Source organism: Rhinolophus sinicus, chromosome 3 (genome assembly GCF_057876585.1).
Source record: "Rhinolophus sinicus isolate RSI-liver-muscle chromosome 3, RSI-T2T, whole genome shotgun sequence".
NCBI classification, from domain to species: Eukaryota; Metazoa; Chordata; class Mammalia; order Chiroptera; family Rhinolophidae; genus Rhinolophus; species Rhinolophus sinicus.
In genome coordinates, this window is record NC_142503.1 from 63460945 (window position 1) to 63478425 (window position 17481).

Below are 17481 nucleotides of genomic sequence, written 5' to 3' on the forward strand. Positions count from 1 at the left end.
AATGAAAATACATCCTACCAAAATTTTAGGGATGCAGCAAAAGCAGTTTTAAGAGGGAAATTTATATCATTACAGGCCTATCTCAAGAAACAAGAAAAATCCCAAATAAATAACCTCATGTTACACCTTAAAGAACTAGAAAAAGAAGAACAAGTGAAACCCAAGATCAGCAGAAGAAAGGAGATAACAAAAATCAGAGCAGAACTAAATGAACTAGAGAACAAAAAGACAATAGAAAAAATTAATGTGACTAAGAACTGGTTCTTTGAAAAGATTAACAAAATTGACAAACCCTTGGCTAGACTCACTAAGATAAAAAGAGAGAAGACGCTAATTAGCAAAATCAGAAATGAAAAAGGGGAAGTTATCACGGACACCACAGAAATACAAAGGATCTCAAAGAATACTATGAAGGACTATATGCCACCAAATTCAATAACCTGGATGAAATGGACAAGTTCTTAGAAACATATAGCCTTCCAAGGCTGAACCATGAAGAACTGGAAAATCTAAACAGACCGATCACCAGTAACAAAATTGAATCAGTCATCCAAAACCTTCCCAAAAGCAAAAGTCCAGGACCAGATGGCTTCACTAGTGAATTCTACCAAACCTTCACAGAGGATCTAATATCAATCCTGCTCAAACTCTTCCAAAAAATTGAAGAAGAGACAGTACTCCCTAACTCATTTTGTGAGGCCAACATTACCCTGATACCAAAACCTGGTAAGGACAACACAAAAAAGAAAACTACAGACTGATATCTCTGATGAATACAGATGCAAAAATCCTAAATAAAATTCTAGCAAATCGAATACAACAATGCATTAAAAGGATTATTCATCACGACCAAGTGGGGTTCATCCCCGGGGCACGAGGATGGTTCAACATCCGCAAATCCATCAATGTGATACATCACATAAACAAAATAAAGGACAAAAATCATATGATTATATCAATTGATGCAGAAAAAGCATTTGACAAGATACAACATCCATTTATGATTAAAACACTTAATAGAATAGGTATAGAAGGAAAATACCTTAACATAATAAAGGCCAGATATGACAAGCCCTCAGCTAATCTCATAATTAATGGTGAAAAACTGAAGCCCTTTGGTCTACGTTCAGGAACACGACAGGGCGGTCCCCTATCACCTCTGCTTTTCAACATAGTGTTGGAAGTCCTTGCCAGAGCAATCAGGCAAGAGAAAGAAATAAAAGGCATCCAAATTGGGAATGAGGAAGTTAAATTATCACTCTTTGCAGATGACATGATGCTATATATAGAAAACCCTAAAGACTCCACCAAAAAGCTATTAGAAACAATCAACAAATACAGTAAAATTGCTGGCTACAAAATCAACGTACAAAAGTGCATTGCATTCCTATATACTAACAATGAAATCTCAGAAAAAGAAATACAAACAATTCCTTTTGCAATTGCAGCAAAAGGAATAAAATACCTAGGAATAAACTTAACCAAAGATGTGAAAGACCTATATGCTGAAAACTATAAGACATTTTTGAAAGAAATTGAAGAAGACACAAAGAAATGGAAAGACAGTCTGTGCTCATGGATTGGAAGAATCAACATAGTTAAAATGGCCATATTACCCAAAGCAATGTACAGATTTAATGCAATCCCCATCAAAATCCCAATGGCATTTTTTTAAAAAATAAAACAAAAAATTATCAGATTTGTTTAGAACCACAAAAGAACCCCGAATAGCCAAAGCAATCTTAAGAAAAAAGAACAATAATGGAGGTATCACACTTCCTGACTTTGGCTTGTACTACAGGGCTACAATAATCAAAACAGCACGGTACTGGCAGAAAAACAGACACATAGACTAATGGAATAGAATTGAGAACCCAGAAATAAAACCACATAAATATGGACAGATAATTTTTGACAATGAAGCTAAAAACAAACAATGGAGGAAAGACAGCCTCTTCAATAAATGGTGCTGGGAGAATTGGAAAGCCACGTGCAAAAGAATGAAACTGGACTGCTATCTGTCACCATGTACCAAAATTAATTCAAAATGGATCAAAGACTTAAGCATAAGACCTGACACAATAAACTGCACAGAAGAAAACATAGGTACTAAACTTATGGACCTTGGGTTCAAAGAGCATTTTATGAATTTGACTCCAAAGGCAATGGAAGTAAAAGCTAAAATAAACAAATGGGACTATATGAAACTTAAAAGCTTCTGCACAGCAAAAGAAACCATCAATAAAATAAAGAGGTAACCAACTGAATGGGAGAAAATTTTTGCAAACAGTGCCTCCGATAAGGGGCTAATATCCAAAATATATAAGGGGCTCATGCAACTCAACAACCAAAAAACAAACAACCCAATTGAAAAATGGGCAGAGGACCTGAAGAGACATTTCTCCAAAGAGGACATACAAATGACAAGTAGACATATGAAAAAATGCTCAACATCACTAATCATCAGAGAAATGCAAATAAAAACCACAATGAGATATCATCTCACCCCAGTCAGAATGGCTATCATCAACAAGACAAATAGTAACAAATGTTGGAGAGGCTGTGGAGAAAAAGGAACCCTCATACACTGTTGGTGGGAATGCAGACTGGTGCAGCTGTTATGGAAGGCGGTGTGGAGGTTCCTCAAAAAATTACGAATAGAATTACCATATGACCCAGCAATTCCTCTCCTGGCTATCTACCCAAAAAATCTGAAACATTTATCCATAAAGACACGTGTGCTCCAATGTTCATTGCAGCTTTGTTTACGGTGGCCAAGACATGGAAACAACCAAAATGTCCTTCGATAGATGAATGGATAAAGAAGTTGTGGTATATATACACAATGGAATACTATTCGGCGGTAAGAAAAGATGATATAGGAACATTTGTGACAACATGGATGGATCTTGAGAATATGATGCTAAGCAAAATAAGTCAGACAGAAAAAGCGGAGAACCATATGATTTCACTGATATGTGGTATATAAACCAAAAACAACAAAAGAACAAGACAAACAAATGAGAAACAAAACTCATAGACACAGACAATAGTTTAGTGGTTACCAGAGTAAGGGGGGTGGGGGGTGGGAGATGAGGGTAAAGGGGATCAAATATATGGTGATGGAAGGAGAACTCACTCTGGGTGGTGAACACACAATGGGATTTATAGATGATGTAATACAGAATTGTACACCTGAAATCTATGTAATTTTACTAACAATTGTCACCCCAATAAAAAAAAAAAAAGACATAAGTGAGCTGCTAGAACTAGTCCAGGATGGATCTCTGTCCTCATTTATGTATGTCACTCATAAGCAGGGTGGCCACAGGGATGTTTGTTCCAAGCAGTATACTTGGGCCACGCTCACTATTCTCTCTCGACACAGCTCTCTGCCCTGGACTCTGTAATGTCTATAGACCTCCGTTACATTTTCTTTTACTCTTTTGTAACTTCCTTCCTTATAATTGCCCTTGGAGTGTATTTTAATCTGACTGCACCAGTATAGATATTAAGGAAAAACAAATCCAGGCAATAACTTACATTATACTAATGAGGTCTCTAGCCATAATTCAAAAGTCTCTTTGTGTTTTTAGAAAAAAGGAAAGAAAATGCTATCTATCTATCTATTTATCTATCTATCCATCTATCCACCCATCCACCCATCCACCCACCCACCTACCTATATCTATCTACATATGATAGAATTACCGCCATAACCACTGGAATAGAGGATTGGGAACTAAAATGTGAATATCATCCAAGATAAATTCCTCCTCTTGAGATTTTAACTGTAAGTTTTATAATTAACAGAAAAGTAATTTTTACATGGTAAATCATGTCCATTATGTTAGGAAAAAGTCTACAGAAAGAAAAAGATTTACATAAGCTTTTATTTTATGTTATCCTTTTTATCTTTCAAGGAGAATTTTTTTTTTTAAATAATGTTTTCATACTTTGATAAACGACCATCACACAGAGTCTGACTCCTGATTGTTACCAGGAAGGTGAATCTCCAATTGCAGGCAAAACCTTGTAATAAAAGGATAAGTAGTAATTCATTCTTTTTGGCTTCACTCAAATTTCAGAATTTCAATTACTGATATGTCCTTCCAGAGGTATTACCTCGGCAGATTGGTTTTCAGAGGGATTTTAATATTGTACCAGTGATGAGAGTAAATGCTCTCATTTATTTACACAGTAAAGGTGAGCAGCGAAGGCTGGTTTCTCAACTGTAAAGCTACCTCTTGGTTATCTGAGGATTTACTGTCCCCCTTAATCACTATTAATTAATACTTCCACCAGGAATAGGGAAGTGAAAATGAAAATCAAAGATTAGATCTCTAAATAAGTTGACAAGTCTATGATTTATTTGTGAAGAGCCCTAATAAAAGGAATGAGAAAAAATAGCCCACTTATTAATTTTTTTAGCAACTATTTATTGAGTACTTCGTATATTGCAGGCATTGTTCACAGACATTAACAAAGTAAAACCATGCTTTTATGGAGCTTATGTTCTAATGGAGAAGACAGTGCACAAATTAGTATATACCGTGTTACCCCGAAAATAAGACCTAGCTGGACAATCAGCTCTAATGCATCTTTTTGGAGCAAAAATTAATATAAGGCTCGGTCTTATTGTACTATAATATAAAACTGGGTCTTATGTAAGACTGGATCTTATTGTACTATAAGACTGGGTCTAATATCATATCATATCATAGCATATCATATCATAACATACAGAGTCTTATATTAATTTTTGCTCCAAAAGATGCATTAGAGCTGATTGTCCGGCTAGGTCTTATTTTCGGGGAAACACAGTATGTGGTCCTTTACAGAAAAAGTTTGCCGATCCCTACATTGAGTAATACTCCCCATCCCAAGTGACTTATTAAGGCATTTCTTCCACACACACGCAATGCACCCTGGGCCCTGAGAGGTCATCTGTGTGGGTGACATGTGTGTTTCTGTGTGGCTGTCTCCTGTCACTGTGTGTACATGTACTTTAGAGTATGTGGAGGGGTGTTGTCAGCAGCTGGGCTGAACGCAGGCTCAGGGCAGGGCCCCAGAGTGTGACCCCCACCCTCACATCACCCCATAAGTACTTGCTAGACACACTGAGCCTCAGCATCTGAGAGAAACTGCAGACGTTTTCAATACTGAATTTCGGTTTTATGTTTAAATTTACTTATTAAAACAGAACTATTTTTTCCCTTAGATTTAATTCACTTTCAAATAATCTGTATGAGGAAGTTGAGACCAATCAAAAATGGACAGAAAAGCAGTTCATCAAATGTGAAAAAGACCAGCTCGGCCCTATAAATGAGTGTCTGAAGCTGCTCCAGGAAAAACTGGTGAGGAGCTCTGTTATTTATTAAGCAAATGCTGCCCAGTCACTGTCTGGAGTTTAGCTGGGAGTCAAGGTCTCCAAGTGAAGGTCGCACTCCCACATTCTCAGTTACCTACCTTTTTGTGGCGCCAGATAGGACTCAGAGGCCGGTCTTCCCGTCCTGCTTGCTACTCCCCAACGCTGTGATCCCACACTGCTCAGAATGTCTTCTACCGGCACCGGAAGACTTGAAAGAGCTTTTAAAACTACAGATTCCTTGTCCCAACTCAGCGCTGAGGCATCACACCATCTCCGGGGCCTCCCTGGGAATCTGTGCGTCTAGGCGAGAGCCCCCGGTGATGCTCAGACACAATCAAGCCTGAAAACTTCTCCCTTAGATGAGCTGTTTTGCCTCTCTGGAGAGAGATCCATTAGCAGATCAAAGGTTTTCAAAACCCCTTCTCCAGATTCCATCTTGTAGAGAAAAGGCCCAGCTGTGGGATGAGACTACAGTCGGTGGGAAATCTATTGCAGAGCTCCATTCTCCCAGCACAGTGGCCATGCTGAGCCCCAACAGGAGAACAGCACAGGGCTGTTAGTGTCCTCAGGGGCTGCCACCCATGCAGGTGATTGAAATAAGATGTTTCTGGAGCTTTGGTCGGGGGCTATGGTAAATAACACTCCTGTCCCCCCACCTGAGTTTGTCAACAACTGATCTGGACATGGTGCAAGGGACGGAGACAAACGTGACAGCTCTACCACGGATAAGGCTACTGAAGTCTGTGCGGTCCGACCTGCAGCCCCGTGGCCTGTTCGTCCTCCTACCTGACTATGGGTCACCTGCAGGCAGAAGCCCTCCCACCACAAGGGAGAGAGAGCCTGGAATCCACCATTCCGGAGGCAGGCAGGGCTACAGACAGGAGAACCAAAGGGGCTCAACCAGGCTAGCCCATTCCTGTGTAAGAGAGAGGAGGAGCCAAGAAGCTAATTAGCCTCAAGAGGCTTCATATGAGAATTACCTGGAGCATTTTAAACTAGATCAAATCCTGAGGTCCATCATAGGCTAATTGAAACAGGATTTAGCGTGGGGGGGGGGGGGCGGGGTGTATGGTCCAGGTGATTCTAACAGACAACACGGGTGGAGAGTCCCTATTCTAGCCGAAGTCTGTCCACGTGGAGAACCAAAGGGGCTCAACCAGGCTAGCCCATTCCTGTGATGAAGCTCCAGGAATAAGGACATCTGACACTTAGGAGCCTATCCCAGGAGCATGGGTCCAGCAGAACTGAAAACACCTTCCTTGGCTACCCTGCTTTAAACGCTAGACTAAACTTCCAAATCCTCAGGCATTTCAGCAAGACCGCAGCCCTTTATTTTCTTTTCCTCCATAACATGCAGAATTCCAGAAACTACAAATGAACAAGGCCAAACAAAGGGATGAACTCTTAGACTTGTGAACACAGTTTTCGGTACAAGGGAACTTGGTTTGAATTTTCATGTATAACATGGACAAATGAATTCGTTAAAAACAGTCTCTACGCCGAAATACAAATGCACACAGATTTTCTCGTCTGCAGAGTTTTAACATGTGATATCTTTTATAGGAAAAGTCTGAAAATAAAATGGAAAAAAAATTACTGCAGCTTTCGAGCAAATTAGAGCACTTCATTAATGCACAGAAACAGACAGCAGAACTGAGCAAAGTAAAGCATATAGAAAATAAACTATCCAAAAAGATGACCCAACTGGAAAAGCACATCTGGGATGAATTAGAGGAAATGCAGAATGAATATCAATCAGGTGAGTAGATCCCTTTGATTAAGTAAAGAACGCCAGTCCTTTCCTATTGAGTCCCTCAGAGTTTTCCACTTGGAGCCAATGGCCAGGAATTGATCTTGTCATTTGTGACATCCTTTTGTACTTAATCTGACTTTTCCTAAACATCCCATAGACGGTCAGCACACCACTGGGAGGTAAGTAAACAAGTTTACTTTCTTCATGCACACTTGGCAGCTTCACAGACTTGCCATTGCTGTGAAATGTTTTTTAATCTCTAAGATCACAGACTCATAGAATTGTCAGACCTGGAAAGTCCTTGGAGATCAAGAGCTGGCTTGTGGCTATATCATGAAATGAGGAACCTAAATCAAATTCTCCTCATTGAACTTGCAGGTAATGAGCCTGGACAGATGTCAGACCGGAGACCTGACCTTTAGAAATAAGAGAGAGAGAGAGGAATTAACAGAGTCCGGTGTGGCGACTGCCTTTCTTGTTAGCGAGGCTAATGGTGGCAGTGTCACGCTGAACTAACATCAAAGAGGATTAATTGGCAAAGGCTCATCTAATTTGTCAAAGGGAAGGACAGAGGAATAGGTGCCGTGGAGCAGCCGTCTGCCTCAAGTCACAGTTCTGAGGGAATTACCAGGAATCCGAAGGTTCCTTTGTTAGAGAAAGCTCTGTCCTCTAGAGCTCAGAAAAATGCATGTAAATTCTACCAAATTTTGGTCTTGTACAGAGGTGCTTTGAAGGTGTCTTGCAAAGACTTCAGGGTCTCATTCTGCCAGATGTTGCTGGCATAGAAGTGAAATTTGCTGCCTGGAAATCTGACTCCTACCACCTCTAACCCCCAACTCCCACTGCCCAATCAAACTAATGAATTATCTGGCCAGGAATCACATCCCACACTTAACTGGCCTTTCTTTTAGGGCCCTACTGTCTACTTAACTACCAGAAGTTTAATTTTGTTCATTCCAGTAGTATAACCACAGGGTGAGGTGCTGAAGAGTAATTTGCAATATCCATGTCTCTGCATTTTACTAAGTGGGCGTTTAGCAAACAGGGACTCCAAATTAATGGTTTGCTCCTTTATGCCTTTAATAAAAATGTGTTTAGAAATGACTATGTGAAAGGCTCTAGTGTATAAGAAATGGGCTGCAGTGTAAGAAGCTTGAGATCTGGTAGGTACGTGGTTATGAATGACTAGACTTGTGTAAGAGAGATGCAAAGTGCTGGAGCGCAGCTGATGGGGAGAAGCCCGTGGCCAGGGGCCTCTCTAGGTCCCTCAAACAGGTTAATTTTAGAGAAAGTTTAAAATCTCATCTGTGGTCTTCAATTTGGTAACAAGAATTTAAAAAAGGGATCATTCAACTCTCTTGTCAAAGTATATAGAAAGAGAAGATATTTCCAATTTCTCCCTTGAAATACAGAATCATTTCATTATGCAATATATTCGGGGGGAGGGGGAGGAAAGGAATGGAATGATTAAATATTTTTACAATGAAACCAGATACAAGTTGAAACACTATTACTAATGCATCTTTATAACATACAAGAAATGGGTTGTTATACATGTTTAGGCTGGTCTTAGTAAAACTTAATGTGCTTTGAATGAAAAGATCATCAGTTATGACAGGACCACTGATTGATAACTTTTGTAAAGATAAAGTTCCCATGCATTGTTTCAGTCTACGTATTCTCATATCCACTTCTAGGATTTAAGTCGATTCATGACTCTCTCAACTCCCTCCAACAAATACAGAAAACAAAGATGGATTTAGAGAAATATAAAGTTCAGAAAGACCTAAAGAAGCTACAGCGTAAGATAGTGGAGCTCCAGGAAGTATAACACTTTCCAGTCATCTTCTTTTTCACCGGCCAATGAAGTGGTTTGTTGGTAAAATTTGGGAAGAAGAAACCTCTGGGATGTTTATTGCTTCTACTGTCTCTGCATGTCTTACTACCTTTTAAACGGAGATGAAAGTACCAGAAAACCCAATAAAGCAAAGAAACTTTATGAGATTTTCATTTATTAATGAAAAAATTAAGGAATTTTTTTACATACACATAATATTTTTATTTACCTGCAAATACAAAACAGCCATCTGCATAATATAACTAAATGAGTGAAGCAGGCTATATGTAATACGTTAAATAGCATGCACTGAGGAAAATTGGAGACCACTTACCTTGTCTAAAAAGAATAGCCACTGTGCAGTTCCAGTTCATTACTAACACATATATGTGATCTGTTATTGCCAAAATTTTCATTTGTCAAAAGAAACCAGAAATCTGGGTTTTATGTGAAACCGCTCCATTTATAAGCATCAGCACTAACTACAGTTGAGCCTCCATATCCACAGGTTTTGCATCAGCAGGTTTAACCGTGGATAGAAAATATCCCTCCCTCCAAAAATCCCAGAATGTTCCAAAAAGCAAAACTTGAATTTGCCATGCATCGAACACTGTGCTGAATCCATGAGAATAAAGTGATATTCTCTATTCTGCTATAGTCTACATGCAAATATAGGTTATATGCAAAAACTATGCCATTTTATAGGAGGGACTTAAGCATCCTCGGATTTGGGTATCCTCGGAAATCCAGGATCCTCGGGGTGGTGGTCCTGGGACCATTCCCCCCCTCACCCGGGGACACAGAGGGATGACTATAGTTCAAACTAGTTCTTAACCTGTGAGGGAATGCCTGACCGACAGATGGCAGATACCGTCAGTGGGCTGTCAATTTGCAACTTCTGACCTAGAGGTTTTTGTTTTCTAACAATCCCAATATTTTCAGCAAGTCTAACATGCATATTGATTCACTGTATTCAATATGTATCAGAATTATGAGCAACTAAGAGCTAACTCATACAGAGTAAGAGAATACAGCAGTTCCCAAGAAAAACATCCAATGTGATTTGATCTAGGTGCTAAATTCAAAAGCACTTCAAGAACACTAATAAGTTTCCTACAAAATTAAAGTATTTCTAACTTTTCCAGATATAAATGTTAAATGTAGAGCCTGGTATTACGTAGTAAAATCAAGAAAAATAAAACAAACTCTCCGTGTCATGCACTATGCACTACAGCAAGGACTAATTTGTAATCACGGAGCTTTTTGTAAACTTGGCAAGGAGACTTTTGCTCTGGACTTAGGCTCCTTCCTTGGTTTAGGGAAGAAGAGTAACAACTTTTCCCCTAATAAAGAACAAACTTACCTTCCAAATAACTTTACGATCAATGCCTCCCTCTCTAATTTTTTAGCTGTATGAAATATCTCCATTTATTTTGATTAATTTACATATAGCGTCATGGACTATATTTCAAGGGATTTTCATTAGCAGAATTTAAGAGTTTAAAACACACTAGCAGTGTGCTTTGCAATCGAGTGTCATGCTAGGACAAAGGGCTAATATCTCAAGTAATCTCAAATAACTCTTACAAGAAAATAAGAAATCAATGTGTTTTTTTAATGGGAAAAGAATATGAACAGGCTAGCTACAGAGGAGTACAATCATAAAGATATGAAAAGACATTCAACCTACTAACAAAATAAAAATTAAAGGAATCCTTAGCTACTATTTTCAGACTGACAAATATTAAAGTGATTGACAATGCTGAGTTGACAAGGCTGTAGAGAAATGTGCACTCCCATACATTATTGGCGAGTCTACAAATTGGTGCAGTGATTTAGAAAGCAATTTGGAAACATCTATTAACATTTTTTTCTTTTAATTTTTTTTATTTTTATTGACGAATGTTGGGGAACAGTGTGTTTCTCCAGGGCCCATCAGCTCCAAGTCATTGTCCTTCAGTCCAGCTGTGGAGGGCACAGCTCAGCTCCAAGTCCAGTCGCCGTTTTCAATCTTTAGTTGCAGGGGGTGCAGCCCACCATCCCATGTGGGAATTGAACCAGCAATGTTGTTGTTGAGAGCTCACGCTCTAACCAACTGAGCCATCCGGCTGCCCACCTATTATTTTCTATTAGAAATTTATATTACAGGGGAAAATACCTTGCAAAACATGCCAAGATATATGAACAAGGATACTCATTACAGCACCACTGGTTATAGCAAAAAAACTAAAAACAACCCAAATATAAGGAATTGATTAATGATATCAGCAAACAAAATTGCTATCCAGTCCTTGAAAAGAGCACAGAAAGATATCCAAGATATACTGTTAAGTGGAAAAAAGCAAGTTGCAAAGCAATATAATTATGATCCTGCTTGTGTCAAAAAAATAAAAATTTACAAGTTAAGCACATTATGCATTCTACAATATGCAAAATAGGTCAAAATTTATAACAAATTTAGCAGTGTTGGATTATAAAAATTTTGTTTTTTACATCAACCATGTATTAATGTTTTCACATTATTACAACACAGTACTTTTGTTTCTAGCAAAAATATATTTTAAAAAACAATCACCACAACAAATACACTATTAGGCTAAAAGAGTAACTCTTTGTAATCAACCAAATACGTGGTTGTAGGAAGGTTTAAATTAGGAATTCACACAGACCGACTGCCAAGACCTCTCACTCAGACCTGTTTTTCACTCTACGATACAGCTACAAAAGCATCAAGAACACACAGCCGGTGGGGGGGGCGGGGGGGGGTGAAAGATGCTGATGCATTTGTTTTTTCCTTGTAAACAAAAGCAAAAAATGCTCCAAACTAAAATGCAATTCAAATAATGGTGCAGGGTGAAGCCAAAAGCTTTCCCAGAATGGGTCTCTGTCATTGGTGTTGACCGGTACCGCGGAGACCTGTATATAACGTAAGCGGGTAGGGGGCCAAAGGATCCTCGGCCAGCATTCTCGTTTGGGACCCCATACTGGGGTGTTCGCAGGTTTGCACAGACTCTAGGTGGCCTGAGAGCTCTGCCCAGTGAGATGGTGGCTCCAGGTTTTGTGCGGCCTAAAGCTTATGTAGTTCTGATTTGTTGTTGATGTCCTGTCCTGATGTGTGGGCACAGTCGTCTGTAAGATCATTCCTGGAAGCCGCTGCCACCTCAGGACAGCAGCAATTAACTCCATACAGAAGAAACTGTGAAGAACATACATATATCCCTCTAACCCAAAGGCATCCCCAACTCAATGTCTCTTTAGCTGGATCCAAAGATGCCCACAGCCAGGCCAGGAGCACCTGACATCAAGGGAAGTGGGAGTGGCAAGAGACATTGGTCTTAATGAAAGACCTTATTGTAATCGAAATGTCTTATGCAAAATTTACAAAAGCTTGTAAATACATTTCTAGGGCTCATGCATGTGAGGGGCCCTGAGGTTCAAAAGCCATCATTTCACAGTGAATTCACCTCTTCTCAGGCACCAGTAGAGCACTGCTCCTGCCTCCCTTTGCATGTATTCTGCTGTGGATCCAAATGGTGACAAGGAGAAAAATCGCCCCCTAGAGAAGTTCTGTATGCACTTTATTCTATTCCAAACACCAAAACTTAGTCCCTTGAGAGATGTCACACTTCTCTCTCCACAAACAGGAGGATGTCTGAGCAACACGGAATCTGCAATACTTATCCACGCTGCAGGCAAATGTTAAAATATCTCAGTCCTCGCTTTGGGCCCAAACATGATCTAAGCAGGCGTGGATAGTCCAAGGGTCCTGCCACCTCCCAGCATTTCCTGCCATTTCTTTCCTCTTATCAAAACCTGCTCTTAGGGAGGGAAATCATATGAAATTATTTACATGGAGGTCTAAATGATAATGCTCAAACTATTTTTGCTTCCCTACTGAAGAGGAAGGACACATTTCTTGCCTTATGCTACATAGGTAACTGCCTTGTCGGCCCCACTGTGACTGGCTATACCCACCATGCGAGGGCCAGGACTGCAGTAAGGCCCAAGGTCAAAGAAACAGCATCCCCGGAGTGCTCCGGACACCAGCACCTCTCCCCTCTTCTATAGAAACTTACCAAACACCTGCTCACTTCTGTAGGTGTCACCCCTAGTAGCAGCAAGTGGCAGCAAAAACACCAAGGAAAAACTTGATCTATGATACACACACACACACACACACACACACACACACACACAAGTATCTGTGTTTTTACCTTATGAAGGGTCTCCAACTTTTGTGAGATACTTTTTATATCTTTGCAGGCTCCATTCATTCATGTGCTGGGCACTGGGCATACAACATTGAACAAACTAAACATGGGCCCTGCATTTCGGAAATTTATAGTCTACCGGAAAAGACCAACAGTTACACTGGCAAATACATGGGCAAGTACAAGGTGTGACAGGAGCACCCGGGAGAGGCATTTAGCAAAAACATGGGGAATCAGGCAAAGGGGTCTTTCAGAAACAGGGGCATCTGAATTGAGACGTCTAAAGTATAGAGACCTTAGCCCAGGGAAAGGGACTAGATTAGTAGAGGTGGGGGCTCAGGCAGATGGAGCAGCCTGAGCAAAGTCCTGGAGGCCAAATGAATGGAACACATTCCAGAAAACTGCAGGAAGTTCAATATGGTCAGAACCTAACATGTGTGTGGTGGAGGTGGGGAAGGTAAATAGCAAAAGAGGAGGCTGGAAAGTTAGGGGGAGTAGGGTGTCTGATCACAAAGGGCCTTGTAACTCATGTTAAAGAACTTGGGCTTAATCTTCAGGTGCCCAGACTAGCCTTTAAAGGATTTTAAATAGGAGAGTGACATTATCAGATTTGCCTTTTAGAGAGATCCCTCTGTAACATGGAGAATACACAGTGGGAGAAGCAAATTTGGGTGGGGAAGGAGGGAGATGTTGCAGGAGAAAGAGGATAATGAGCTCAGTTTTAAACTAACTGATTTTGAGGTGTCTATGGGACGTCCAAGAGGAGGTATCCGGCGGTTAGTGCGAGCAAGGACCTGGAGCATGAAAGATCTGAATTGAGGATTTAGCATAGAAATGGTTGTTGAGGTTATGGGTGAGGAAGGGATGCCAGGGGTTGGGTGGTGGGGGTGGGAGACATGAAGAATACAGTGAGAAACAGAGACCAGGGAAGAACCCCAAGGACACCTAACACCGAAAGGACAGAGAGGAACCTGGAAATCCTTAGGTAAGCATGTGGAGACAGCAGTGAAGTGGCAGAAGTATCATCGTGTGAGGGTTTCATAGGCTGTTTTGGCCCCTACCCAGCTCGGCATTTCCCTCCCCAGGAGATTAGAGTCACATACATGTGTGATAAAGGTTTGTTATTTCAGATCTTTCCCTTAATATACAGTCATGAAATTGTATAACTCCACAGACTAAATTTCCATAACCCCTGTTCCCTGGTAGAGTTCTGCTACTTCCTTTACAGAAGATGTTTACACACGTGATAAACGCTGGAAGACACATGTGCCCAGCAGTGTCATAAACCAGGTCCTCTCTTGTCCCAAAAGAAACAAACTTAGAAAACAGAAAAATAAGCAAACTTCTCTGCTGAGAAGTCTTGAGGGGTCTTGCGATTGGACAGCCTGAGTTGTAAACCAATGTCACCGTCACTGTTAATGTGATATGTGACTCTGGATGTTTTTTAATATCAGAGTCTTAGTTTCCTCATCTTAAAATGGCAGATGACACCTCCCTTGTATGTTATTGAAAGAATTAGAAAAACACTTACTGGCCTATTAATAGGTATCAGAGACTGCTCTAAGCACTTTATCTCGGTTAAGTGTTTTAACACTCCAAACAGATGCCTATTACTGAGGCACAGAGAGGGTAGGTAATTTATGTAAGGTTTCACTGCTAGTAGGAGAGGGAGGCAGGATTTGAACTCACCAAGTCCAGAGAACTGCTCCTAAACATTCTACTCTATTGTTTCTCTAAATATATGCAGACCATCTAATGCAGCATCTGATGCATATAGGTATTGTACCTGATAAATGGTACTGATTAATAAACAGAGCTTTGGGATTTTATGGGAAAGACAAGTTCCATGATACTCTTTCATTCACCTCTATTCAATTCAGATCAGTTTCTAGACGTGTATCAGTTCAAAAAGGCCCTTTTACATGTATGAGAAGAAATACCTTGGCTTGCAATACGTCTAGCAGTGGAGCAAAGCAGAAAGAAATGCAAAATATAGATTGCTCCTGGAACATTATAATGAGGAAATGTTCCTCTACTTTAAAAGCGCTTCTTTCTATCATCTCTGAGGAGGGAGGCTAACAGATAAAACATTACAGACCTTGACTGGAGGGGGTGAGGCGCTGATGTCAGTGTCCAGTGATGCATATTTGCTCCATAGGTCATGGCCATCAAAGCAAACCCAACAACTATGACTGCTGGGTAAAAGCCCTTAGTATCCAACGACCAGATGCTTGTCCAAAAAAGTAAAGCACTGCATTCATAAGGGAGACACGTGGGGATTTCAAGAGGGAAGTGAACTTATGGAGGCACGTGAATGGTGCTGGACAAACCCACTCCTGCAACCTCAAACGACTCCTAAACCAAGGAATCTATCCAGTCTTTATGACTCAATTCCACAGGTTAGCACTCAAAGGCTTTAGAGTATTCACAATGCCAACATAAAATTCCCCCAAAAGGAACACACACACACACACACACCTATGAACTTTTATCAACTACCTCCTCCGTAGAAATTAGTTGCTAACTAAGGAGAGAGCAAGATCTTTCAAAACCAAGGAAGTGCTAGGTACCTAACGTACAGGAAGGCCAAATGAAAGTTGATGGAAGAGAGGTTAGAAAAGCCAAAGAGAAAACCAAGGGCCAGCACTTGTGATGTTATCAAGGATTAACTATAACAATTAGTTCACTGTTGGCCTCAGCTTCTGTGAAGTTCAAAACCCAACAAGGATGGAGTATTCCTTATCATTACATAGGTTGAAACTTGCAAACAAAGCTTGAAAAAAAAAAAATTGCAGTTAGTCCTTTGGAGGAGGTTTCCTTCCTCCTAAGTTTCTTCCTAGAATTCAGACAGTGGCACCAGGTAACCAGTAGCATCAGAATACACCTTAGTAGGATAATTGAGTCAGTCCCAAGGTACACACCTCGACTCATTTACATTTCTTTGAGATTAACAGAATTATTAACAAAATTTGACAAAAGTATTGGAAATGGTCGTGGCGGCCAGATTCTGTTTGCCTAAGAATATAGATAATTTTTGAAGAGCGACGCTTTGAGTTCTCATTTTTTGTCTGTAAAATGAAGATAGTATCTACTGTGAAATATGTGAGAGGTAATGAGGTAATACTGTAAATAGCTTGGCACACAGTAGGCACTCAAGCTACATCCCTTTCTGGGAACTCCACAGGAGAGTTTCCTTGTTTTTTTTTTTTTGTTTGCTTCTAGAGGCTGCCCTTATTACATCTGCAAAGCCAGCAACGTAGAATCTGACTTTATTCTGTGTCACTTCTCTCATTGAAAGACTCTCCACTGTTAAGGCCTCATGATTAAAGCCAGGATAACCTCCCCCTTTCAAGGTCCACACCCTCGATCACATCTGCACAGTCCCTTTTGCCAGGTGTTCACGAATTCTGGGATCAGGGGATGGACATCTTTGGGGGGCCATTATTCTGCCTACCACAAGCCGAAATAGCAAAGAAAGCATTTTTTTCATTGTCCATCTTCTCTCCAGAAAAATTAATGTAAATGTTTTTATAATAGGTATTATATACAGGGAAAGTATGTGAAGCATGAAGCCCAAATGAACTCCTGTACTGATTCAAAGGAGAGCTTGACCTGAAAAGTATTTCAACCGTCCAGTGATGTAATACAGAATCCAACCCATTTTTCGATGCATATACTAATTTTAATTATCCCTCTCCTGGTATCGTTTCCCCCCACTAAAACAAATAGGTGTTTTCAATTCTAAATTCAAAATATAAGAAAAAAGTATTTCCAATGTTTCATAGCAGTTGTTTGTTAAAGAGATACTATTTGTAAGTTTCTTACTTGAAAACATTTTGAGGTCTAAAGATAATTTAGCATTTATAAAAACAAATTTTGGTTGTGCAGGCTATTTGTTCGGGTACATTAAAATTTAAAATACTGCTCTTCAACAAGTTCCTATTCTAATCAGTCAAAGAAAAGAAAAGAGTCATAATGACATATCGCAGGGACAGCGAGACACTGTGGGTGGTCTTCATGTGCTACAGAGCTTAAGTGACCACATTTTTTCTAAACCAAAAACTGAGGTACCTAATTTACCTAAACTTTACCTGAAACACTTACCCAATTAATGTTTCACACTGTTTTAAATAACCACATCTTTTAATTCCCTTAATGTACAGTAACCTGAGTGTTTCTGTCCAATCCTGTTCTACGTAAATTCCCAAGTTAAAGGAAATTTGTCAACTCATTTTGGAAAGTGAAAAAGAGCATTTTAAACTAAGGTTGTTTCTTTCATCCTGAGACTTCAATCTGACAAGTGATCCCA

At 40.0% G+C, this 17481-nt stretch overlaps 1 protein-coding gene across 2 annotated transcripts in view; it reads left to right on the forward strand.

Annotated features, from left to right (window-relative positions):
* The window catches only part of FAM81B (family with sequence similarity 81 member B), a 43634-nt gene extending 34511 nt beyond the window's left edge, over positions 1-9123 (forward strand). For both annotated transcript variants that reach the window (XM_019727991.3, XM_074328706.2), the window contains 3 exons: positions 5222-5357; positions 6935-7130; positions 8822-9123. In XM_019727991.3, coding sequence (XP_019583550.2) covers positions 5222-5357; positions 6935-7130; positions 8822-8955 — 466 coding nt within the window. In that variant the 3' untranslated portion in view covers positions 8956-9123. The remainder of the gene's footprint in view (positions 1-5221; positions 5358-6934; positions 7131-8821) is intronic.
* Positions 9124-17481: the final 8358 nt, after the last annotated feature.